The following is a 24,739-nucleotide window of genomic DNA, read 5'->3' on the forward strand; positions in this document are numbered from 1 at the left end:
TCCTGGAAAAAGACACGAGGACCTGACATTAAAAAAACAATTTTCTCTTAGATTTCTTTTAATGGTGTGTAAAGCAATGACTAAGATAGTTTCAACATGTCTACAAAACCATTAGCAGCCTGGCTTGACTGGTGATTAAATTAAAGTTTGTGTGTTAGAGTAGGGCAGCGATCCTGCAACAATATTTACCAAAAGCAGCTTCCAATGGCAATGACATCCAAGGAAGTTGGGTAGTTGTATGATGGGTTTCAGAAAATAAAGATACAAAATTGTGTAAAATAAGTGTACCTTTACAGTTTTAGGTACTACATATACCTAACCCAAGCTTAGTCCTTGATACCAATTGTATGTTAGTTGTATGTAAAGGTTAAAACAACTTTGAGACCAGTGAACATTAACTAAAGTACATCAAATTTAATATTTTTAAAAACAAATCTTGTCATAAAAAAAGGTGTCTAGTGAGATACCTTTTGTCTCACTAGTAGAATTTATAGACAATTGCTTAAAATTTTTTGGCCAGTCAGCCATTATAGCGCTTTTCAACAAAGAAATAAGCAAGGAAAAAAAACACACAAACATAGTTTGTTATATATATATATATATACAGTATATCTTACAAGAAAAATACCAGTAAAAATTAAATGGGTATATATAAGTACATAAATAAATTGGCATGATGATAAAAATACATTACTTTTGACGAAAGCTAAATCTTGACACTCTCCGCCATCTTCAGGTCTCCACCTAATCAAACATCCCATAATTGAACATCAACCATCAGATGAAGCGAGTTTGGTTGCACGTTCAAAGAAATAAACTTTCTAAAAAAAAAAAAAAAAAAAAAAGGTTATTTTTATTTTAAGTCTCAAATCGTTCAAAAATCAATACCTTAACTGAAAATCAAAATGAAGTAAAATGTTACCTAGGTTGCCAAGGTGGTGAATTTCAATATGGATTAAAAATAAATCATTTACCATAGTTGTCATGCAAAGTCATATTGAAAAACAATTGAATACACCAATACAAAAAAAAAGGTTTATCCATTAGGCAATTCTTGTTAATCTTGGATCATAGATGTCATGAAACCCACACAAAAAAAAAGTTTTTATACATATTCCCAACCCTACTCAGTCACCTGAGGAAGGGAAGTCACTTCGTGTGACTGGGATGTCAATAACCTCAGATGTGTCGCTGTGATAAAGATCTGAAGACGTCAGACTCTCACAATGAAGAATGACATCTTAAATGTGCTTTAATAAGATTTATTGTTACAAGTCCAAATATTGTCGCATCAACAGTTTGTGCAATAAAAAAGCAGTTATTTACAAATTTAAATACATTAGCAGCTGAAGCAAACAAATTGTGCTTTAAATATTCAGTCAGTGAAGTTAGACATAAATATCAGTCAATTCACATCAGATGGCAATCTAGAAATCAATTATCAGTCAAAACTCATAAGGAGCTGTGCATCATTATCACTAAAAGGAATAATTATTACTGACTTATCTGACCCACTCATGAAAAAAGGACCGGCAGGACAGAGTGGGAAATAATTGTTTACACGTTCGAGGTATAAAAATCTTCTTTCCATATTGGTTTTGATTCAAGGACACCTTGAACCAAACGCCCCTGACCTTTCTGAGTTCATCACCAAATTTAATTGTGAATTAGCATTTTCCCTTGCTTTCAAATAAATAAACGTTGCACTATAAAAACATGAAAATAAACAGTGGAATGAAAAATTGTAGTCACATCAATCCCTTTGCAGCACTACAAGTCATGCTACTGAAATCATTCAAATGTTCCCAGCTTTGGCTCTTGCGTTTTCAACCAACATCATGAGTATTTCTTAACCATTTAGAAAGAAGAAAACGTATGAAATGTGTAAACAAAACGGGGTTTTAAATATTTCCAAACATAAAGTTTGAGACCATGCGACTGTTTATTACAAGCCCTGATAATTGAACCCTGTTTATAGTGAAACATTTATAACACGTGACAGACACCGATAATGTTAGAGTCTCTTATTCAAAACTTGTCAATCAAATCATACTTTAGTGGCTCTACAAAAGGAACCTGATTGAAGCCTTAGAGTTGAAATGTTTAGTTAATACTGAGAGAAGATGAGTCTCTTGATGAAATGTATGCTGGTTACTATGTGCAGATATTGAAAACATGCGCTAGCTCTCAGAGATTTGTTTTAGATGAAACCATTAATAAAAATAAAATCCCAAATCTCTGACAAGCTTCAGACTGTTGCAGTCTACAAAGTTGCTGTAGAGAGTTTGTTGTCATGACAACAGTATTGTTTTTGGTGCCACGGATGGTCCTGGAGGTATTGATGTTCCTCGTTTAAGGCAATGCCCCTGATATAATTACAGAGGAGTGTGTGACCTGCAGGGGGATGTGGCAGAATATAAGTGAAGGAAGCAAGAGAACAAAACACCTTGAAATGCTAAAAAATATCAAGCTGTACCTTTTAAGGCTCACTGTCCATTGTCACGGCAACCATCTGACCTCCATCTGAAACAAAGGTGTTAAAAAACAGTTAAGTTCAGCTTTTTCGACCCATTTTTGTTCTGTCCGTGGACCCATTGTTTTTACAATTATAAATTCTATCATGATGATTATGGCAAAGTCATGTGTTCTTGTGAACATTAATCATTTCACCATTAAGAATTTACATTTAGCATTTAATCTAAATTACAAAACAAAAACAGTGGCTTTATTTAATGGCTTTTAATTGTCCAAAAACTAAATGGATGTTGGTTACAAACTCCAAAAAAAGTAATAATCGCAGTCCATTAATCCTGTTTGTAGAAAACACAGCAGTTGAGGTTATTTAATTTATTTAAATTGAGTTGTGTGGTCATACTACAATAATGTGGACAGCTAAGTTGATCAAAACAAACTAGAAACACCTGAAACTAAAATAAAAAGAGAAAGATAGTGAAGTATGAAGTCTCACTTTTTACTCATCAGAAAATCGAAACAGCAGTTTTCCTCCCTGTTCTCAGATGTGGCCATTTATAAATCAGACACATTTTGTCCAGCAGTGATGCTGAAAAACTAGGCCATACATTTGTTATTTTAAAATTAGAGTACTTTTCCTATTAAAATCACATTAAAATTCAAACTTCTCCTGGTGTATAAACATCAAGCTCCATCCTACATTGGAGATCTGATTGTTCAACATGTAACAAATGTAACAGAATTGCAGATTATTTGTTTTGCAAATATGAAAGCAGGTACAAAAAAGTGGCAAAGTGGAAGACTGACCTGTATAAAAAAACAAATGTAATAAAAAAAAAACCAAAAAGGAGATGCATACCAGTTTTCTCTTTGCTTTTGCCCTCTGTGTGAGGCTCATCATCAGCAACCACAGAAAGGTTGGTCTCTCCAGCAACAGGACTGTGATTAAATTCACAACAGAGATTAGAACAATTGTCAAAAGGAAAAAGATCACAATTTGAATGTATGGAAAAAAAAGAAATACAAACATTTTTCCGTTCTGTTGGAGGACACTGTTTGCTTGTTCAGGGTCTATGTGTACCAATCTGGTGACAAAGGAATGGCCGTCTCCCTGACTGAGGAATATAAAAAAAGAGAAAATGTATTTTCAGTCAGGCATAATGTTTATTCCTGATCAGAAATAAGAAAGGTACCTCTAAGAAAACATTAAAACAATCTAAATGAAGCAAACATTTTGAAAAAATGTCTTTAAATCAAGAAAGGCTTCATGTGACCTACAACTGAATTTTCTACTTTTAATACCAAACTGTGACAAATGTGCTTATAGTGGACAGGGAATAAGAGTGCCCTTATTTTAATTCTCTAAAATAAAAAAATAGAAACAATAAACCAAATCTAATTTTTTTAAAACTTTTGTGACTTTAAGATTTTGGAAGTCATGCTAAAAGTTAAAGAGTTTAATTAAAGGCAAGATTATTTTTTAAATCTGGCAGATTTTGATTGAAAGTCATTTTTATTTAACAATAACTTTGTTACCAACACAGACATATCCTACGTTTCCACTGATATTTTTGACTGATTATCTTAAGTATTGTCTTTATTTGCCTCCACAAATTCTCGGAGCGACTCGAAAACACTTTTACTTGCAATAAGAAGAAATATGTTGATCAATTTAAAATGTTACTGTAAACCTTAAGCAGCCGTGGAAGAACTACTTTTAAGCCCAAATGCGATAGCACCAATAATTTTTTCGCCATTGTGTAACACTGAAAGACTGACCTTGAGAAAACTGGGAAAATCCAGTACTTTGCCTCTTCTCCAAATACGTCAGCTATATTTCGTTTAAAGCCAAGGGAGAAGCCATTTTTGTCTGGACCATTTGCAAAAACAGGAGCTCTGAAAGCCTCTGGAAAAAAAAAAAATATTATTTTATTTAATCAGAGATGAATTTTTAAGGAAGGATCAAGAAGATAAATCAAAGCACTGGTTTATATTTACCTATAGTGGTTCTGTTCTTCCCCACAAGCCACATATGATAGCTATAAAGTGACACTATGCTAATGAAGAAGAGGGCCGCCACAAAAAACAGGAACAATATGTGGAATTTGGCGTGTGTGTCCGGAAGCTGTTTCTGAAACAGGAGAGGACAAAAGGAAAACGATGTGAGAAACTTCACTTGTGCAACTTTTTTCTCTAGTAATGTTTTTGAATTCCTGACACTTTCCTAATATTTTTAATAGAAACATTACTACAAACTCCAACCACAAAAAAACAGCCCATCAGATTGATAAACAACTTATCGTGCAGAAGTGAATTGCTAAACGGGTATTTTAGAGGAAGCTTCTGTACTCACTGTCCAGAATTTGATGAAATACTGCACTACAGTTGCACAAATAACAGCACAGTAGAGCGTTGCATAGGCCAAGAACAGAATGAAGAACTTGTAATTTGAGAACCCAACACAGTTATTCACCCTGAAAAACAAAATCAGTGACAAATTGGAGAAAACACCTCAGAATGTTTTGTTTTTTTTGTTTTTAAATATGCTTATTTTCACACAATTAATATTATATTTGAAAATGAAAATGTTAAAAAATTAAATGTATCTGTTGAATCAAAACCTCACCAGGGGCAGTGATGGTCCATTTTCAGCACACACCTTGACAAATGGAAATATAGAAAAACAGAACGATATGAGCATTGAAAAAAAAAAATCCAACTTAAATATTTCTTCTACTCATTAATTACAACAAGGATATATTTTTTTAAAAATGAAAGATGAGCAAAATACAATATCACAGAAGGTTTCCAGTATACAATCAGCTTTTGATACATATTTAAGCTGTTGTATCGCTACAACCTAACAAAATAAAAAACTTTTTCCAATAGGTTCATTTACATTGAGGCTCTTTTTTTTTTTTACATTGATTGATGTCAGATACTCGGAACCGAATCATTGGAAAGTGTTTGCCTTATGATGAACAACAGAAACATTTGACATTACGTTTTGTAAGTTTATCAGTGTGTGAGAACGACAATCTTTTGTTGCTTACAGAGACAAAAAGAAATAATAAACAATCAATTAGCATCATGTGTTGATTCACAAATTTGAATCTGTAAATTTTTTTCAATTGACAAAAATAGGAGTTTCTTCCAGATGAGGTCATTACAATTACGTTCAAAGAGTAATTTTCCTAATTATGTTGGAGAATCTCAAACTCCAACATAAGTATTGATATACACAGTCCTATTAAAGGTGAAAGCCATAACATTAGATTTAAATAACCTGGGTTCCTACACTATCTTGTTAGGTCTGGAAAGATACTGAGATTGGAAATGTAAAAATTGGTAGGGACCCTGAATGACAACATATTCGCATCAGTTCTTCTCAAAATTCAAAGAAAACATTAAAAATGAGCTAACTTGAAACACACTTCTTCGGATTAATTAAAAACAAACCTCAACCCTGGTACATTTTAAGGAAGGACTCACTTTTCACATGATGAGCAGTGATGACATCGATCAGGTTTGATAACTTGACAGAAGTCACAGTACCTGATGGCTATTAGGAGACAAACACAAGCAGGATAATATCAGCATGATGAAATAGTGGATGTTAGTAAGCTGATACAAAAATTTCAATTACATAATATTTTATCATTTAAGTCTAACAATTGCTAAGTGATTTTTTCTTAGTTTCTTTTCTTTTACGGTGCTATAAATCTCAGCAGGAGGAATGACATGAGACTAAACTACTCAGGCGCAAGTCCACAGAGAAAAAAAGGTGCACTGGAGTCCAATTAACCCTCCGACATTTCCGTAAACAAAGGAAGGTCGTATGATATTCATAAAAAGAGGAACAACTTACAGTCTGCATGAGCTGCACTCATACCCTAAACAGGAAGACTAAATGTTGGTGCTTGCCATTTCATCTGTTTTATTATGTAATAAAGGTGTATATTGTGTGCACAATTCTTAGGCAAGTGATTATTTTCACTATCATTATTTTTCAGCATATTCTGACTCCAGGCTGGATAAACTTGACTACTTAATGGATTTAAGCTTAGCGGCAGATGTGTATCTGTGTAATAAGGGAAGATGGCCTAAGGAGGTCTATACCCTACAAATACTTGTGGATAATAACTAGGCAGTTTTTTTCCCCTTTAGGCCAAAAAAGAAAAAAAGAGATTTAACTGACTTTAAAAAATAACCAAAAGCCTCTCAGCGGGATGCAGCATTCTTGAGACTGTTCTCAGATCACGTTCCAATATCTGCGCAATCAAACGTTTCTTTACAGATCAAGAAGTGGCCTGACTCCATGAATGGAAGGCTGATCACCGTTATTGAAAAGAACAGTGATCTTTTCAAAGTTTGATGACTGAATTTTTTTTATTTTAAGAGTCAGAAATATTTATTGGACAGCTCTGAGTTGTTCATTTACAATCACTGAACCAGATAAAAATAAAGTAAGATAAGAAAATGTGTGTCTTTCATTCAGTTGCAGAGTAATTTTGCAAAATAATAGTAGCCCAGTAATGGTGCATATTCTCCTCTAAAGAATGCCAAAACCTCACTTTTACTTTCTGAAACATCCATGTTTGAGGTTTATTGACATTTTGAATTAACCAAAATACTCAAAAATAATCCTAAAAAATAAGTCTGACCTAACAATTATGCACATAGTTTATGTCGGGGGGGGGAGAACTGCTTTCTTCCTCTATTAACAGCACTGATAGTCAGCAAACACCAAAACACAATCAGTTGTGAAGAAAGGAGAGCCTCACCTCCTCCACCGGTGCGTGTGTACACGGGTAAATTCCTGGCCACTTTCTTCAGGATTTCTTGCTGCACTTCAGCTCGCTGCTCCTTCTCGTACATTTCCTTCTCCGCTCGGGGCAACGCAAACTAACATCCAAACAAAGCAGGAGTCAGAGAGTGAGCGACATGTTGTGATTTGCAAAATTATTAAAACCACTTGAACCTTTTTAAATATAGTTAAATAGGAATCTCGAAAGTGAGATGTGTGTTTGTATTCAGATAGCCGGGGTCAATATTGTTTAGATAACCTCTTTTTGATGCAATTAACAGAGAATCAAGCTTTTAGTGTGCATCGAGTGCATGAAGAGTTTATTTCTGTATTTTCCATAAACTCTGACCACTTTCCCCGTCCCTTTCCAAACATCTCAGCTGGTTTTATACAGACGTTAGATTACACGCAGGTGGTGGACTTTCGTTTGCTGTTTTGATGACTTCTGAAGGCAATTGGCCTCAAAATAGTTTATTTAGATGTGCCAGAGAGAAATTGCTGATTACAAATACACACATTCAGGTTTTCATTTACAAATATAAAGAGAATGAAATCTTATGTGCCAGTTTGTGGTTGCAGGATATAAATAGATTCATTAAATTGAACTAATCTGAAAACATTTTGCTTAAGCTTTTATTTTTTTTCATCAGAAACAATGAACATTTGCTTACTGCTGTTGAAGGACTGGCTGGTTTGGACCAGATCGTTTTCCAGTAGGACCATATGAACATGGCAAGGAAAATGTGAAAGATGACCAAATAGCTGACTGTTAAGGGAAATAAAATGATTTATTCTTGGTTATCGTTCACATAGCGCCACCAATAAAACACATGGCATTAATAAACAAATTCACTGACTGAACACGTGTGTGTGAGTGCACTTACTTCGTTCTGCATTATTTGTTTTGGGGATTGTATCTATACAAGACAGGACAAAATATAATGTCAGAGAATTTGAATGGATGCTATTGGAAATGCATGAATTCATCTCACACACAGACTCCTCTCTCGCGCTACATGTGGCTACAGCCTGGCACGGGCAGCAGTGGCCCACCCATCACAGGCCGCTTTGTCTAAAGACCGCGGATGCCCCGATCTGACCACAGCTGGTAGATCTACGCTGATAAATGCATAACTTATAGATTGTTGTTTTTTTTTTGTTCTTTTTGTACGGTATAGGAGTTTCTAAAAATATAAGTAAATAAAAATGTGCTGAAATAAGGCTTGGAAAATTAATAACAGGAAATTAAAAAACAAATTTCAGTATTAGGCCCAGTGCAAAACTTGTTTTATTTATGGGATAGCAGATAATTTTCCAAATCTTAGAAGGGACATTAAAATGATTTTAACAGTCACAAATGGAAAAATATATATATATAATAATATCATATGGGGAAAACATTTTGAATTGTATATTAAAATCAATTAAAGAATCATTTAGAAAAAAAATCAGTAAATGTTAAAAAGCACGAAAGCAAATAACATGTAATTTTTATTATCTGCTATGATATAAACTCAAATATCGCCTGACTTTGTGTTGCAGAAGTTTAGTCAGGGAAAAAGCAATAAAACACAAAAACAATAAAATAAAATCTTTAAAATGTTTAACTGAATTAATATCTATATTTATAGACTTAATGAAAAATAAACGTAAATAATTAAATGAGACAAAAAAATCTTAGATATAAAACTTAGACCTTTGTAAAATGTTATAAAGTGAAAAAAGAACAGTTAAATATCAAAGCAATTTCAAAATAAGAAAAAATAAGGGGAAACAATGACTAGAAGTGATTGAATAATGTGCAATGTTGCACGGAAACTACTTTTGAAGTTCCTCATCAATAGGTCAAAAATGTCCCCATTATTCCGAAGTTAGTTGCATTTCTGCTATAGTTACATGCATATTTTAGAGCTGTTCATGTGTTTCACCGAGTAAAATCGGCGTTTTATTATCTCCCTGACCTTTTGTTGTGGTTTCTTCTGACCCGGTCTGACAGAAGCGCGGTCTGATTTTAAGTCTCAATTCAAACCCGTTCATCAAAGTTGAAAACCATGAAACAGTCAAACATTCGCATATATCCCGACCCGAAGGCGGCTAAACACTCAACAACATGTCGGTTACTTACACACACAGAGTTCCACGACATAAGCATAATAGGACCAGGCGACAACCAGGTTAATAAACAGGACAGGTACCCAATTTAGAGCCCGTTTACAGCACCTCAGCGCGTGAGAAGGAGCCATCTTTAATCCCCTGTACCTGACGGTGACGTCATAGTTGAGATTTTATATGCTCCGGTCAGAGACGCAACAAGAGCAAGATGACTCACTTCAGAACATATCGATGGCTTACTCAAAGAGAGTGTAAGTTCAAGATGGTTCACTCCACCACAGATCCCGCACGTCAGATGGAAAGCATTTTGTTTTTGTTTTTTTCATATGCTTTTCAATCTCAAAATAAATGTTGAACCATTTAAAGTGAAATAATTTAATTACTAAGATGTTCTGTATTGTTTTTTTTAAATTAAATATCACGTGTTCCTATTTAATACCAAGCAACCAAAGATGTTCAGTATTGGAGCCTCGCCTGGGTATGTAGGGCTTAAGGATCTAAATGCAGTCCTCCCGGCCTGGGTACCTTTGCTGCATGTCTTTCCCCCTTTTTCTCTGCCTCCCTCTTATAGGATTACTTGCAAATAGAGTGGGGAAAAAACACATGTTTAGTATTTTCCATAGCACACACACGTTCAAGCTTTGGTTTGTTATTGTAATAAATTATGGGGCATGTTGAAAAGTGCTTTTTTCATGTTAAAGAATTAGCAAAATGTAATTAAAAAATTGTATGCATAAATGAACCAGCATGCAGGCTTCATCAATATTAAATACTTGGAATAAATAGCAATAAAAATTTGCTTTGCTAAAATTTTCAGTGTCATTGTTATTATTAATCGTTTTCATTGGTCAATAACAAGTAATGCACAGCCTAATCATGGAAACCAGTCGTTCCCAATCCTGGTCCTCAGGGGCTAGTTTTAAATGTCTCCCCACTAAAACACAGCTGATTCAGGTGATTGCATTGTCTGTTATAGTTTGCCATTGCTGTAGGAGCTTGATAATAACTCATTCATTTAAGTCATGTGTGCAGCTTCAAGGAAATATCTAAAACAAATAATAGTGGGCCCTCGGGACAAGGGTATGGGGACTTCTGATAAACATTATCTGTTAATGCTGATTTCATTTTGGAATCTGAGAAAAGTTTTTATATCAGTTAACATAAATGTCTGTAGGTAACACAGCCGTTAGCATATGTACTTTCTTTGGACTGTAATGCCAGCTTTAATATTTCACCACACCTAAAACTTAGTCATTGTTGTAGTATCTGGAACTTCTGAAAGAGGTTTATTCCAATTTGTAACCTATTTTTTGTTATGTGAGGCAAAAAGTGTGGCTAAGGTAAAAGGTAAAAGCTGCATTTTATCTTACGACCAGCAAGTGGTACTATTTTGCAGCAAAACGTTCAAAGGAGCAGTTTTATGCCTTGTCCAGGCACAATATGCCTGTATACATGCTCTGTGAGGCAGAAGATGGGAAGCATTCATGAAAGAATCAAGGTAGCACTCCAGGTGTGATTGTGATGAAGGAATAACAACATGATGTAAGGCTCAAAAAAGTCAATTTACATAATACTGCCCCTTTAAATTGAACCCATTGAGTTGCAAGCAAACAGTTTAATAATAATAATGAAACGAAGACGAAGAATACATTTATTTCTAACACTGCATATTGTCAAAATGTCAATTCTATTAGAAAGAAGTTGCTAGAGCTTTTCGAGGAAGAGGATATTATGTATTTTCCAGACACATGGTGCAATTTTAAAGCATAATCAAGTAACTGTTGCCACAAGTTGTTATAAAAATATGTCAACATATCAAAGACAACTTCAAAGAAATTTGACTTGCTGCATTGAAATTGGCCTATCTCTTTAAGAAGCTCACGCTTTCTGGTACTCTGCTTTCAGCATGGCATCACAACAATGTTCCTTTGAGCTATTTTCAACAGTTCTTAGAAGCCTTGGACTGAGAAATAGTTCATATGATAAGGCCAGCAGCTAGACGTCTGGTGGAACTGTGTGGGGAAGGCATGAGGGAGGGGTGCTCTGTGAGTCAGTTCCAAGGAAGAGTTTTGTGGAAATATTACCGTTTAAGCACCCCCGAATGGCTGCCACAGTAGAGATTTCTCAATTATGTATGAAAGAATTAAGTTCAGGTATGTTTATGATGACGGAGTAACATTATAACATGATGTAAAACTCAAAAAAGTCAATTTTGCATAATATCCCTCCTTTAAATCAAAGATGAACGACAAAAGGCAAATAGATCCAAGTAAGCAAAAAATAGCATTTTGGTTTGGATTTTTTTATTATGTACAATATGATATCTCGCTTGCAATTTAGCACGCTAATAATAAATTAAGGGACTCAATCTGTACACATGCCACATTTGAGACACAGTATGTCCAGGAATAATAACTAATATCCTGAGGCCGCTTTGATAGAAGAGCGGTTCCTCTTTTTGGGGTAAGATGGGGAGGAAGGAGGAGAGGCAGTGGGCGGGAGTGAGTCAGGTGAAACTGAACGTCTTCTGGTCGGACTGCTGCTGGGCGAGCCGCGCGGTGAGGAGTAGGGTGACAGGGCCTGGAGCATGCGGCCACTGCGCTCCTGGATGGCACGCTTTAAGAGGAAAAAACAGAATTCGTTTTTGTATTTTGTGCAGATATTAATCTGCATTTCAGAGGATATTTGTGTATAAGCAGAGCTTGATAGTGTGAATCCCTTGTGATTAAAATATGTTTTTAATCAACCTAACACGGCTGCTTTATTTCAAGACCCCATACTTTCCTTAGAGTCTGAATTTCAAATGAAACCAAATTTAGCTCAGAAGTCAGAAATGTGCCTAAATCGTTTGCAGCAGTGTTGTTACCAGATATTTTCTCACCAGACATTTTGTGTGACTTTTGACCTAAAACTCAGAAAACTTACCCATGTACTATCTGGTCCAAAAAGTTCCAGGAAGTTGCCAATGAATTCCCGTGACTTCTCCTCCCATTTGTGGATCAGGTCCTGGCTCTTCTCCTCCACCCTGTTCACAAAGTGCTTTGACTTTTCCTCCACCGTTCGCACAGTCTCTTTCATCTTATCCACCTGATTCTGAAGCCGATACTTATTCTCCTGCCAGGAAAGAAAAATTAGTGTTCATTTGTTTATGGTATTGCCATATGATCTAATGTGAAAGATTTATTTATTTATTTTTTTTTACCTTAATAAACCCCACATTGAGTTCACGGGCTGTGTATCCTCTCTGCAGGTTGCGGCGGACGTAGATGTCATAGTCCCGGACAATTCGAGTGATCACATCAGAGGTGGAGATACCCTCTGTCCTCTGAGTGGCCACAAACATTCCTGATATGAATTAGTAAATCCTGTATTTTAGTTAAGTGACAAAAGTAACCTCTTGCACTGATTTCATTGATTTCTGTTAATCTCTACCTGCTTCTTTGATGTCCTTATAAACGTCCTCTGACCCAGCAGATGTGTAAGGAATGTCATCATGGGCCACAAAGTCAATCTATCAGTGGAAGAAGGGAGTGTTTGGACTACTTAAGCTCACATATCTTTATTTGATATGATTTAGTGTATTTCTGTGCAACTGTCTGATACTATAATAGTATTCCCTGCCACAGCACAAACTTTGACCTTGTGTTTCTTGAGGAACTCTGGGGTAAGTGTCCAAGGAGCATCTCGCACCACCTCGTCAACGTAACGACAGTGCCTGAGTGCTTCGTAGCGCTCGTCCTCTGTCATTACAGTGTAGCCTTTCAACTTGTGGGTGAGTTCATCACTGCACACTAGTCACAAAAAGAAATACATTTAGTGTCTTATATTAAAACTGTAAAGATATAAACTGGTGTTAAAATAAATTAATCTTTGAAAATTTGACTAAGCTTCATTTATTTAGATTGGGATTTATGGTGATAGGCAGCAAAAGGTAATCACAACCCTTAAACTTTTTCACATTCTTTCACCTTTTTATTGTAAACTTTGATGTATTTTACTGGGATTTTGAAGTGATAGATCAACACAAAGAGGAGCCTAATTACGAAGTAGACATGTTCATGTTTAGAAAACTCGATGGAGTGTTTGACAATATCCAAACTTCTGAACATACCATGGAAAACTGCTGTTCAGATTACTTTCCATTCTAACAAACTGAATGGGAGTCAAAAGTTAATGTTGCAAGAATCAATGAGTGACAATTTCATATTTGCAAATCTGGTAAAGTGTTAACTGAGTGGCTGAAACCTACAATTAAGATTTTTATGTTACAATTAGGTGTCCAATATTCCTTCCATTTCACAGTTATGCACTCTTTTGTGTAAGTCTATCACATAAAATCCCAATAAAATACCCTTACGTTTTAGATTGTAAATGTGTAGATTGTAAATATAAAAACCTTTAAGAGGTATATTTTATATCCTCCAAATAAAATTCTAGTCTTCACCTCCAACTATCAGGTAAGTATTTGGGAAAACATTTTTGGCTTGCATCAGGGCCCGAGCATGTCCCGAATGGAAGAGATCAAAGATGCCATCAGCATACACTCTCACCGGCCGTTGAGCTACAAAAAAGCAACATGGAGGCACATTGTGAGCAGAAACTGAGATAAGACTTTCAGACTCTCTTTTTTTCTGTATTTATAGCTACAAAAAAGCAACATGGAGGCATGAACTTTCACATTGTGAGCAGAAACTGAGATAAGACTTTCAGACACTCTTTTTTTCTGTTACAATCATATATCGTGATAAATTGCAGCACAGATAGAATCCACTGATACTGAAGTCCATATGTAGATTTGTAAATCAATAAAATTACAGCATTGAACAGTTTGTTGCTTTCTCTTACTTCTTGCTTCCACCGTCAAGTGCTGCTTGAATTTTGGTTTCAAGACATCAGTTTTCAGCAAAAATACAAATCTAACCTGGGGTTCCCTTCCGTGCTTGAGCAATAGTCAGCTTTTCATGTGGGATCTCTGTCTCATAACCTGTTTGTCTTGCAAACGGTGCTGGTTCTCGCAGAGCCTGAGGACACAGAGATAATATGAAATATGATATAAATGCTCGTTGTCTTAGATAGTAATTATCTTGCTGCACGTCATACCAAACACGTATTTTTCTAAGTCACAAGCAAGCCAATCTGGAATAGGAAGGAGGAGTATAAGGAGCAGTTACTATGAAAAAACATAGTGAAGGGACAGAAAAGGTTCTGCAAATTGACAGATTAGGATTTGCCTCTACTGCTGACATTAAAAAAATTAAAGTCAAGATAAACTTTTATAGTATCTCCTGGACAGTCCTCAATCTCTGTCCTGAAGCAACAAATTTCTACTCCCTGTTTCTGTCCTGGCATGGACTTCGTGTTGTGAGCAAGTTCACATATCTACACCTTTATCAACTGTGATGTAAGATATACTTTGAACCTCTGCTCCGGTTCAACCTCTGCTCCGGGTGTAGAGTCAGTATAAACATTGGCTTAAACATGTTTCAGCGCTGAAACCACACGTGCTAGATAAATCCTCAAATTTTCTATTATAGAACACAAAAATACTTGCATGCAAGGACTTTTCTGACAACAAAAAAAAGTGACAAATTTAATTGATAACTTCACCAGTTTATTTCATTTATTAGTTTTACATTCCTTTAAAGTTACAACAACAATGTATTATGGCAACGGCATTTTATTCAAAGTAATATTTCAAGTCAAATAGCAACACATATGTCTATATTTATGTCTCTGATACTAAAAGCTATTCATATGAACATTGGTCATTTTTAGTTGTCATGCATAAAAAAAGTTTGGTCTGTCTGATTTCATGACTAAATCTACCTTGCGTGGGCCTCCTCCTCCTCTACGGTTCTGCGGAGTCTCTCTGTGCTGGTTGTTGTTGCTGCTTCGGCCTCGTCTCCTTCTAGCCATTGCTGATCTTCCGCTGTGAATTCGCCTGCTGCTCCTCTCTGCTGGTCTGACTAGTCAACATGGGAGATTTCTGAGCCTGTGCGTCTTTTTAAGTTTACATCCCATCAGTCTGCCTGACCCCGATGACGAGAGAACTGGGTGAGCAAAGTTCATGCCACTCTGCTGAAGGTATTCGGAAATCTAGAGTGTGTTTGCAATCAATACAGATCTGTCTTCCTTTGACAGAAATGTTTTTTCTGTGTGTGTAGTGTCACTTTGTACTAGCTGTTTAAGACATTTTTACAGCTGGGTAATGCATTCCTTGCAAAAGTCATAGTCTTGGAATCTTTTCCACATTTAAGGGTCAATGCAAAAATGCATAACTGTGAAGTGGAATTAATATTATATTCAATAACAACATGTTTTACTTGGTGAATTGAGTTACTGTTATAAATGAACCTTTTGTAATTTATTGAATATGACAGTATTTGCCTTCCAAAGTCCCCTTTTTATTATAGTCTCAGTTTAATGCAAATGTTCTTCATAAGAGACACATCAGTAAGTAAGTAAGCAATAAAACAATGTTCAGTCTCACCAACCAGTAGCAATAATTCATGCATAATATGACGAGGTGCTCTGGTCAGATAAGGCTGAAACTGAACTTCTTTGTCCACATGCAAAGTACTGAGTGTGATGGTAGGTTAACTCTTCAAATGATGTTGAACACATATTCTAGCTGGTCAGAGCACAGATGGGTGAAACTAAATACAACAGCAATTATTCAACAAACCTGCCAGGCGTTTTTAGATTTTTTTTTTTTTTTCTCCATTCACCTTATCCAGGTTGGCTTAGTTACAAGGTTGGATCCTCTAGAGACATGGAGCTTGAGGATGTTGCAGAGTTTTTGAGCTGTTCCAGTGATTGTGTTTTTTTGGACTGAGGTCTCAGAGATTGCCTCCGGTTTCTAATGAAGCTATTTTCCCTTTTTAGGGATCAAAGTTCTGAGTCCTTCAATAAACACTGTTTACACTGTTGCCTTTTCAATAACCTCTATAACCTCATTCATGTTTCAGCTCTTGGAATTTCTCAAGCTTTTAATGTTCCTTGAGATTACATCCACCCTTTTTTCCTACTTTGTCTACAAAAACAAGCTCCAGTTTACAGACTTCTGGTTCTGCAAGTTTATGGCAACATCTTACACTTTGACTGTGGGGGACCTCCACCCTATATTCAACACAGATATTTCTGTACTAACTAGTTGATCATTGCACATGTATTATGCTTTGCCTTCCTGCCAAGCTCTCACACTCAGCGTTTATCCCCAGGACTCTTTCAACAATTTGTAGCACTACTCAACACTTTGTCAATCTTTCAGTGTTGCACACAATGTAGAGTTGCATGGTAAAGTCCCTAATACTTATTTTTCTTACACTCTGGATTTCTTCTTCCTAAGACATTCATGTAGCAGTTCATCAACCTGATGCACTCACTCGTTTTTGGACCTCCTCCTTCTGCTGTTTTATGATTTTGGAGTTTGGGTGAAACCTTTTGTCTGTATCATAGAACTTTCTAGTCTTGATATTAGTGGGTTCTATCTTTTCTTTTCTTTTTTCTTTTGAGCTGGTTGTGCCGGTAGTAGGGGGTGCGCTGATAAATCGGCCCCAGTTTCATTGAACATCTGCATTTATCCATGGTCTCATTGAGCTCTCCATGAAGGCTTTCAGTGTATTGTTGATATAATAAAGTTCCAAGATGTCTTAAATCCATGTTTGGTGTAGAGTTATATCAATTCAGCTGGAGCACATCTTTGTTTGTATGGTCTAGCAATTTATAGTGACAAGTCTTTCAACTGGTAGCTGGTGTTTTGGCATGTCTGGTGTTGCTACCACGTCCCTCTGGGACCTCCTCATAAATTAATTCATCAGAGAGGATTTCCATATCCTCTGTCGTGTCTGACTGATATTTCCATTCCTTCTTATGAGCTTGTCTTATATCCAGAACTCATTGCAGAAATACTCCATCACAATCACTAAAATATCTGTGTAAGCATACGATCCGTCTCGGAACTAACCTATTTCAAAGAAGTGGGATGTGTGCTTAAAAACAATCACAGTCTAGGGGATCTCCTAAGGGAGATTTTCAAGAAAAACAGGAATCCTTAAAGAATTTGTAAAGCAGGGAAACTACAAATACTAGCACCACAACACATGTTGGAAATAATGTTTTAATGATACTTTTTACATGTTATTTTTACATTATGTGTTAGGTTTTGAACGTAGGTGCGTACAGAAGTAGTACATTACCAAAGGTGCCATTCATGAGTGAATCATTTTTGCTGCCCCACATTCCTTCTGAAGGACAAGTAAAGGATTGGCACACCATAAAGGCGTCATTCAGTTTTTCAAGCAAGTTTAACCTGTAATTGCCAGTAATGTAGCAAATTATGAGAAAACTCTTACATTAATTAAATACAGTATAATATTGGTATAGTGAAGCCCTGCCTTTTGGAAAGCCCCTATAATTTTCAGTTTCATTTTTGGCTTTGTATAAAATGTGTTTTATAAATGTATTTTAGGTTTTTTTTTCTTTGAGCGGCTTCGAATCATTTTAGCTAAAAGCAAACAACCTATAAAACCACTCACAGAACCAGTTTAAACCAAAACTGACTTCATAGGTATTTTTTCACCTTTGAGCATAATAACCCTAGGAAAGGGGAGTGGTTATGTCTGAGACAAGTTGCCAGGCGGGAGCATTGCTCTACTATTCCACCTCTCACTTCCTGGAATAAATGCTTTTCAAATATATGGAGATCAAAACAGAGCAGCACTCTGAACCTCTGGACCTTTGGCACAGCTCTCCAGAGAACACCACAGCTAAAGGTAAGGCTTAAAAACAACACTTCCCATCAGAAATTAATCAAGGAATAGCTACTAAATATGTGGTGTCAGTTGTTGGTGAGAAAACCAGTGTTTTAAAAGCCAGGGAATACAGGCAGGAGAAACTGAAGCTGTCAGTTTCTCAGTCATTGGCTGCGATGATCACTGTGGGTGGAGACTGTTAATTAAACTGATTTATTTGTCCTTAGGTTGCCTAAGCTTCACTTCCACTGTAAATAAGTAATACATTTTATGTTCCTGTCCTTGCTTTAATTACATGAAGGAGTACTTAGATAAGAAAGACAGCTCCTGCCTTCCCTCTGTGTCTATCTGAGAGGATAAAGCAATCACTTACACAACAGTTGTGGTTTTATGATAAATTAAATACCCAGTTATGCTGAAGTTGTTTTTATCAGGTTATTTTAATATCAACGTCTTTATCTTTCTAGATTTCACTTGCTGCAGCTGAACATGTTTCTGTGGTCTTGTCTGACACCTTTCCTGCTGATAACAGTTCAACTATGCAAAGGTAGTATGAAACATAACGCAGAAATGATTAACACAAGTCTTAGCATCATATCTTTGACTGTGGATGATATTTAAACACAAAACCACACGCATGCTGATTTTTGACCTTAACTGTATCACAAGTTAAGCCAACCATAGCTGTGGAACTGAGATTTCTTGAGAAAAATGTTCTTTTTTATTGCAATAGGCTTGTGGTTGTACAGCTCACTTTCCGGGGAATTACATAAAAAAAGAGTCGTACTACTGTTGCGCAAGATAGCTGACGATGTGACTAAAAGTTCCCAACTGTCCTGCCTTTTGTTCTGTCTCAGCAAGTAAGGAGAGGCAAGTTCATTTGCAAAGGCCAACGAGAAAACCACTAATATAAATATTTTAGTCACTTCTAGTAGAATCTGTATCTTTTGTCAGCTCTTTCCCACGGCTTTAGTTTTATGCCCTTTGCTCTGTTAGTGTGTTGAGGCTTATGCTGTTAGTTTGTTGCAGTACATGAATTGTTATCCAGGGCAGAAGTAGTGATGCCTACAGCTACTTCTAATTAAAATATTCACACTTCTTGGGTTGTTCTCATCTGTTCACATTGCAACTACACACGTTTGTGTATTTTACTGTGACATTTCTTTATAACCCAATACAAAGTAGTATATGTGAAAAATAAGCAGAGATGTATGACAGAATTTTTACCATGAAAAATCTGAAAACTGTGACATGCATTTGTATCCCCATTATATGATTATCTTGTTTTGCTGCTGAAAGAAGTACCTCTAGTCAAATCTGTAGCATCCAACATTTCTAACCAGCTTCCCGGACTCTACTAAAAAACAATCTATGATGGTGCCACAACAATGTGGAGTTACTACGTAGCTACTACTTAGCTGATGTATGAAATCGAACATATCACAATGTCCTGAAATAATAACTTATCTTCTTTATTTTTTTTTGTTTGTTTTTACTAGGATCCCCAAACCAAAGATGTGAGGAATTCACAGATCTAGACTTATCTCATGCCATCATTGGCACAAGCCTCAGAATCAGGCTGCTGCTTTACACTAGGGACAATGACAGGTGTGGTGTGGTCCTGTCCCACACCAAGCTGGCAGAGCATCCCGAGTTTAACATGTCCAACCCCACCACCTTCATCATCCATGGCTATCGGCCCACAGGATCTCCCCCGTTGTGGTTGAGCAACTTCACAAAGTGGCTGTTGGCCAGGCAAGACATGAATGTTGTGGTAGTGGACTGGAACTATGGAGCTACTAATGTTAATTATTTTAAGGTGGTTGAGAAAACATACAAAGTGGCAGACAACCTCACAGCTTTCATTAAAATGATGCAGGTACAAAGTGTCTCTGATCCTCTATAACCAAATCCGCTGTGCCTGGAGAGAACAACATCCTTGACAGTTTTGTGGAACTTTTCTAAAAACTCTGTTTCAGGAGCACGGCACTTCTCTAAGTGCGATTCACATGATTGGAGTCAGTCTTGGAGCCCACATTTCCGGTTTTGTGGGAGCAAATCTGAACAGCTCAATCGGAAGAATAACAGGTACGTTTTACATGTTACTACATGATTTTATGCCACTTTGATTCAGGGTGAGATAAACACGAGCCAAGATGAAGTGAAAACAAAACCTGCAAACAATCTGGTTGCAATCTTAGTTGCAACAACTGAGTTTTAAGAGCTAAATGAATGAGACAGGTAAATTCCCTTCTGTAGGTAATCTTTAATGCACGTTTTTCAGAATCTCAAGCCTTTAGACTGAAGTCCTGATAGATAGATTCATAGTATGCATGTGTTTCTGAAGAAGAACCTGTACTACAATGGTACAGCCTGTTTTGGTGAAATATACTGTACATAGTTTGTACATTTACTTCTCCCATCAATTTAAACATCAACTGACCTCTACACTATTTTCTGTCTGCTTTGTACTGATGTGATCTTTGCAGCTCTTGATCCTGCCGGACCTACGTTCACTGGCAAACCTCCAGAAATGCGACTGGACCCGACAGACGCTCAGTTTGTCGACGCGCTGCACACAGACATTGATTGTCAGCTGGTTTAATAGTTGCTTTAAAATCTTAAGTGATGTTTGTTTGTTTTTTTCAAATGTATCTTTATAGTGATGTTTATATGTGTTATATGTCCTATTGGTTTTCAGTTCTGGGCTTCAGGGCACCATTGGGCCACATTGATTTCTATGCTAATGGAGGAACAGACCAGCCTGGCTGTCCGAAGACTGTGCTATCACGTAAGGTTTGAGGGACTAGCCAACATGTGCTGCTGTACAGTGAGCTGTCATTTTACAATGACAATATTTCCATTCATTAACCCTTAAACAGCAGGTGGCTACTTCAAATGTGACCACCAGAGGTCTGTGTTGCTTTTCATGGACACTATAAATGAGGCATGCCCCAGTCCAGCATTCCCCTGTTCCTCCTATGAAGATTTTCTGGATGGAAGATGCATGAGCTGTGATCGCTTTGGTGAAGCTGGTTGTCCTGTCTTTGGTTGGTGGTTTTATTGATTAACTTACTACCTATGTTCTTCTATTGCTGTACTGATACATGACAGTGTATGCACACCTTGCCTAACATTTAGACTGATGCATATGTTTGTACTCAAATCAGGCTATGATGTTATACGGTGGAAGGATGTCCTCAATCGACTGAGCCAAAGAAAGTACTACTTTAACACAAATTCAGACTCTCCATATTGTTGTAAGTAATTTTACTACTTAGCAGAATAACTAGCGTTATGGAAAACAATGCTTTATCATATACTGTATATATATGAAAGGGGTGCATCTCAGTACATTAGAATATCACAGAAAAATGCTTTTTTAGCAAAAATGGATAATCATATTTAATAGAGAGAGGTATATTTATGTTTATTTGAGTTCATTTATATTATCAGGTTACAGCTAATAAAAAGAATCCCTTTTCTCAAATCAGCATATCAGCAGACGGAAGTGTGGCATGCTCTAAAATCACTTGGTAAATGGCTGAGCCGGTATTGATTCACTGATTAATCAATATCAGGAGATATGGCTCCACAAATTCTCGCTGACTGTGGAAACCTCACAAAGGACCTGAACCAGCTTGAAGTTTGTGCTTCTCCGCTCCACTCCCAGACTCTGGAATAGTTTTACAAATGAAATGCAAACTTTGCCATCAAGTAAAAAAATGACTCTGGATCACTGAGTAAGAGTCCAGTCATTTCTTTTCTTAGCCCACTCCTCTAATTGATTCTTAATATTTGAGGGTCCAGACCCTCTGACAAACCAAAGGTCTGATTTTTACCACGCTACATTGTCAAGCCTGTATACTTAATTCTGTAAGCAATTTCTTTAGCAATGACCCTTGGTGACCTACCTTTACTGTGGAGGGTTACATTAAATGTTTGCTGGGCAATCCTCAATTCAGCAGTTTTCCATATCCATGTACAAAGACCATGCTATACCAGTTTTGTACTCAAATTCTTGTGACTATTTTACATTAGATACACATTTTCTAAGAAACAAAATTTTGACTTTCTTTAAGCCACAACCATCAAACTGGGAATAAATAAGCATTTTAAATACATCACTCTGTGAGGAATGATAAACATTAGATTTTTCAAATGCATTCTAATTTACTGCGATGCACCCTCTTATAAAAAAATCTGATTTGATTCTGCATGATTTTGTTTGTGTCCCCACCTAGTGGTAGCACAAAGACTTTTATCAACAGCAGAAAGGCATTTTAATGTTCCTGCACATTCCTGCACATTGCTGAAAGCAGCAAAACGACAATCACAAAAAGATGTATGGATTTTCTGCAATAAATGTAGTTTTTTTTTGCATTTTCCACAACATAGAACAGAAAAACAAACTAAGCAAAATTTTCTTGATGACTGCTTTTCTGACAGCAGCATTGTATGTTTCCACTCTCCACAGATGTTGTCCATAATAAATAAACCTTGACATGAGTACTACAGCAAAATGTCAACAAAAAAAGGAATTTAGTTTTTGAAATAATTTTGCATAAATATGTTCTGCTCTTTCAGTGACAAACTACAGAGTAGATGTGATGATTTGGAATCAGAAGGCTCAGAAGGGATACATGGAAATTAAAATCAATGACAGTGTCAATGAAACAGTAGCAATCATTGAACAGTAAGACCTCTTTTTTCATACTCCCAGTGCTGCCCAAAAATCAAGTATTCCTCCATAACTTCATATGTCTGTGTGTTTATTTCTTTCTTTTTAACCAGTAAAGCAATACAGTTCATGAAGGACACAGAGATCACAATGCTTGCTATGTTTGATAGAAACATTCAGTCAGTGAAAAATGTCTCTCTCAAATACTACGCTGGAATGGGGTGTAATTCCAAACGCAAGCTTCGGGTCCTGAGAATCCGTTTCACACCCCTGGATCTCAAAAAGAAGTAGGCAACATTTACAGATTTTACATCATTTTAACTGTGTCCGTTCAAAAAAAAGTATGTTTTACGTTTGTCTCCAAATTCACAGCAGATTCTTTTCTCTTTTTTTTTTATCTTGCAGGCCTCTTTGTCGTTACGACATTCTTCTTGTTAATAAGAAAGAGTTCACATTCAGGCCTATTCCATGTGAAGAAACCCCGTCCTGAAATCAGGCTGAACCCTCAATAAATAACTTTCATGAGGAAGAGTCCTCTGGGTCCTCAGTTTCTTTAGGACTGGTTGGAAAATTAATAAGGATCCCAAATGAAAAGGCACCACTTGGTCAGTCAAGTTTTCTAAAAAAAAATTTTTTAAATGAAATGTGACATATTCTGAAAACTGTATATTTGTTTCAAAGAAAAAATTGGTACATAGTTGTATAGGGTGTGTATAAATATTTTATATAAAGAAAAACTGGACTACAGTTATGTTTCACTTTTAAAAAGTCAAACTAAATACATTTTTATTTTCTCACTAAAAATATCTGGCCTCTGAGTTTTATTTCTAATTTTTTTATTATATTTTATATTAACTAAATGTTTCTTCGTTTCATATGTCTGCCTTTGATAACTTCACCAGGATTATAACTTTGTATTAGGATGCCACTGACTGACACTGATGGACAGATGAGCTGCTGGTAGCGCATCAGAAAGACTATTTCAGTCCAACTTCTTCTCCATCAGTACTGGTTTAACTTCAGAACTTTCTCTGTTTCATCTTATGATGGCAAAAAAAAAATCCTGTGTTTGAATGAACACATTTACTTGTTCTTGCTGCAAACAAAAATATAATAAGCACCTTCCTCACATCACAACATTGGTTACATTAGCAAAGAAATAAGTGAACTGCTCAGGTTCAGCCCAAAAGACAAATGTATCATGCAACTTGCTTTAGATAAATGTGCCCAAACTTGAATACTTCCTGGAATGAAAGTCCTAATCAAGACTTTTTGTCCCCAAAACCAATTTGAGCCATTTCAGATCAAACATTGACTGATAACTAGGAAATGTGTGTTTCCTGAATTATTTTTATCTTGTAACAATTTTAAAAAAAGGAAAAACATGCATAACCCTCTCTAGCCTAGTCACCAGTTTGATCACACACTGCTGTGGGATGGTATTGAATTTTTCAGCCAGTATTTGATACACAGGTCAACCAATGTGTTTGTGTAATCTGATTGAATCACATGATATCACGGTATGATTAATTACTCACTACTTGAGTAAACCTTTTACTTTTACTTGAGTAAAAATATGTTTAAGTAGTGCTACTCCTTACTCAAGTACAGTGTGTGGGTACTCTACCCAACTTTGTCCACAAGTGGCCTGGCCATTCCATCCTTTCTACTCTCAAATCTTGGATGTTGCCCCTCTGATAAATCCCACTCCCAGGAGGTGAGTATTGGCATATTGTAGGATAACATTTGTTCCCTAAAATGGGATTGTCACTGCTTATATTGTAAAATCTCTCTGCATTGAGATTGTCCCCAATATGTCTGTCAGAGTCAACCCAAAAACTCAGTTTGTAGGATGAGAATCAGTGTGAAAAAACAAAGAAATATTTAAAGTGGACACAAAATTTCCTAATTTTT

The 24,739-nt window shown here is 36.3% G+C and overlaps 3 protein-coding genes across 4 annotated transcripts; 1 reads left to right on the top strand and 2 right to left on the bottom strand.

The window, feature by feature from the left end:
• Positions 1 to 1,246: 1,246 nt before the first annotated feature.
• On the bottom strand, positions 1,247 to 9,547 carry LOC116728993 (palmitoyltransferase ZDHHC20-like). The gene is made up of 13 exons (XM_032577365.1): positions 9,405 to 9,547; positions 8,164 to 8,196; positions 7,951 to 8,045; positions 7,257 to 7,377; positions 5,965 to 6,034; positions 5,099 to 5,131; positions 4,826 to 4,946; positions 4,471 to 4,603; positions 4,252 to 4,378; positions 3,501 to 3,587; positions 3,332 to 3,411; positions 2,477 to 2,523; positions 1,247 to 2,394 (listed from the first exon to the last, which is right to left on the bottom strand). Exons 1-12 carry the CDS (start codon positions 9,520 to 9,522, stop codon positions 2,480 to 2,482), a joined length of 1,062 nt encoding a protein of 353 aa, XP_032433256.1. The 5' UTR covers positions 9,523 to 9,547; the 3' UTR covers positions 1,247 to 2,394; positions 2,477 to 2,479.
• Positions 9,548 to 11,677: 2,130 nt separating this feature from the next.
• LOC116727953 (choline-phosphate cytidylyltransferase B-like) lies at positions 11,678 to 15,408 on the bottom strand. Its single transcript, XM_032575654.1, has 8 exons — positions 15,218 to 15,408; positions 14,313 to 14,412; positions 13,836 to 13,952; positions 13,031 to 13,182; positions 12,824 to 12,902; positions 12,594 to 12,736; positions 12,317 to 12,505; positions 11,678 to 12,007 (listed from the first exon to the last, which is right to left on the bottom strand). The coding sequence occupies exons 1-8, from the start codon at positions 15,305 to 15,307 to the stop codon at positions 11,807 to 11,809; spliced, it is 1,071 nt and encodes a 356-aa protein (XP_032431545.1). The 5' UTR covers positions 15,308 to 15,408; the 3' UTR covers positions 11,678 to 11,806.
• A 2,624-nt stretch (positions 15,409 to 18,032) lies between these two features.
• lipia (lipase, member Ia) lies at positions 18,033 to 23,445 on the top strand. 2 transcript variants are annotated; one of them, XM_032575652.1, is made up of 11 exons: positions 18,033 to 18,165; positions 18,612 to 18,691; positions 19,644 to 20,023; positions 20,124 to 20,232; positions 20,634 to 20,735; positions 20,846 to 20,935; positions 21,027 to 21,194; positions 21,315 to 21,404; positions 22,732 to 22,840; positions 22,939 to 23,112; positions 23,231 to 23,445. In XM_032575652.1, exons 2-11 carry the CDS (start codon positions 18,634 to 18,636, stop codon positions 23,313 to 23,315), a joined length of 1,365 nt encoding a protein of 454 aa, XP_032431543.1. In that variant the 5' UTR covers positions 18,033 to 18,165; positions 18,612 to 18,633; the 3' UTR covers positions 23,316 to 23,445. The 2 variants fall into 2 exon arrangements, with proteins under 2 accessions (XP_032431543.1, XP_032431544.1); XM_032575653.1 differs by having other exon boundaries at positions 21,030 to 21,194.
• Positions 23,446 to 24,739: the final 1,294 nt, after the last annotated feature.

Source organism: Xiphophorus hellerii, chromosome 11 (genome assembly GCF_003331165.1).
Source record: "Xiphophorus hellerii strain 12219 chromosome 11, Xiphophorus_hellerii-4.1, whole genome shotgun sequence".
Taxonomy (NCBI): Eukaryota; Metazoa; Chordata; class Actinopteri; order Cyprinodontiformes; family Poeciliidae; genus Xiphophorus; species Xiphophorus hellerii.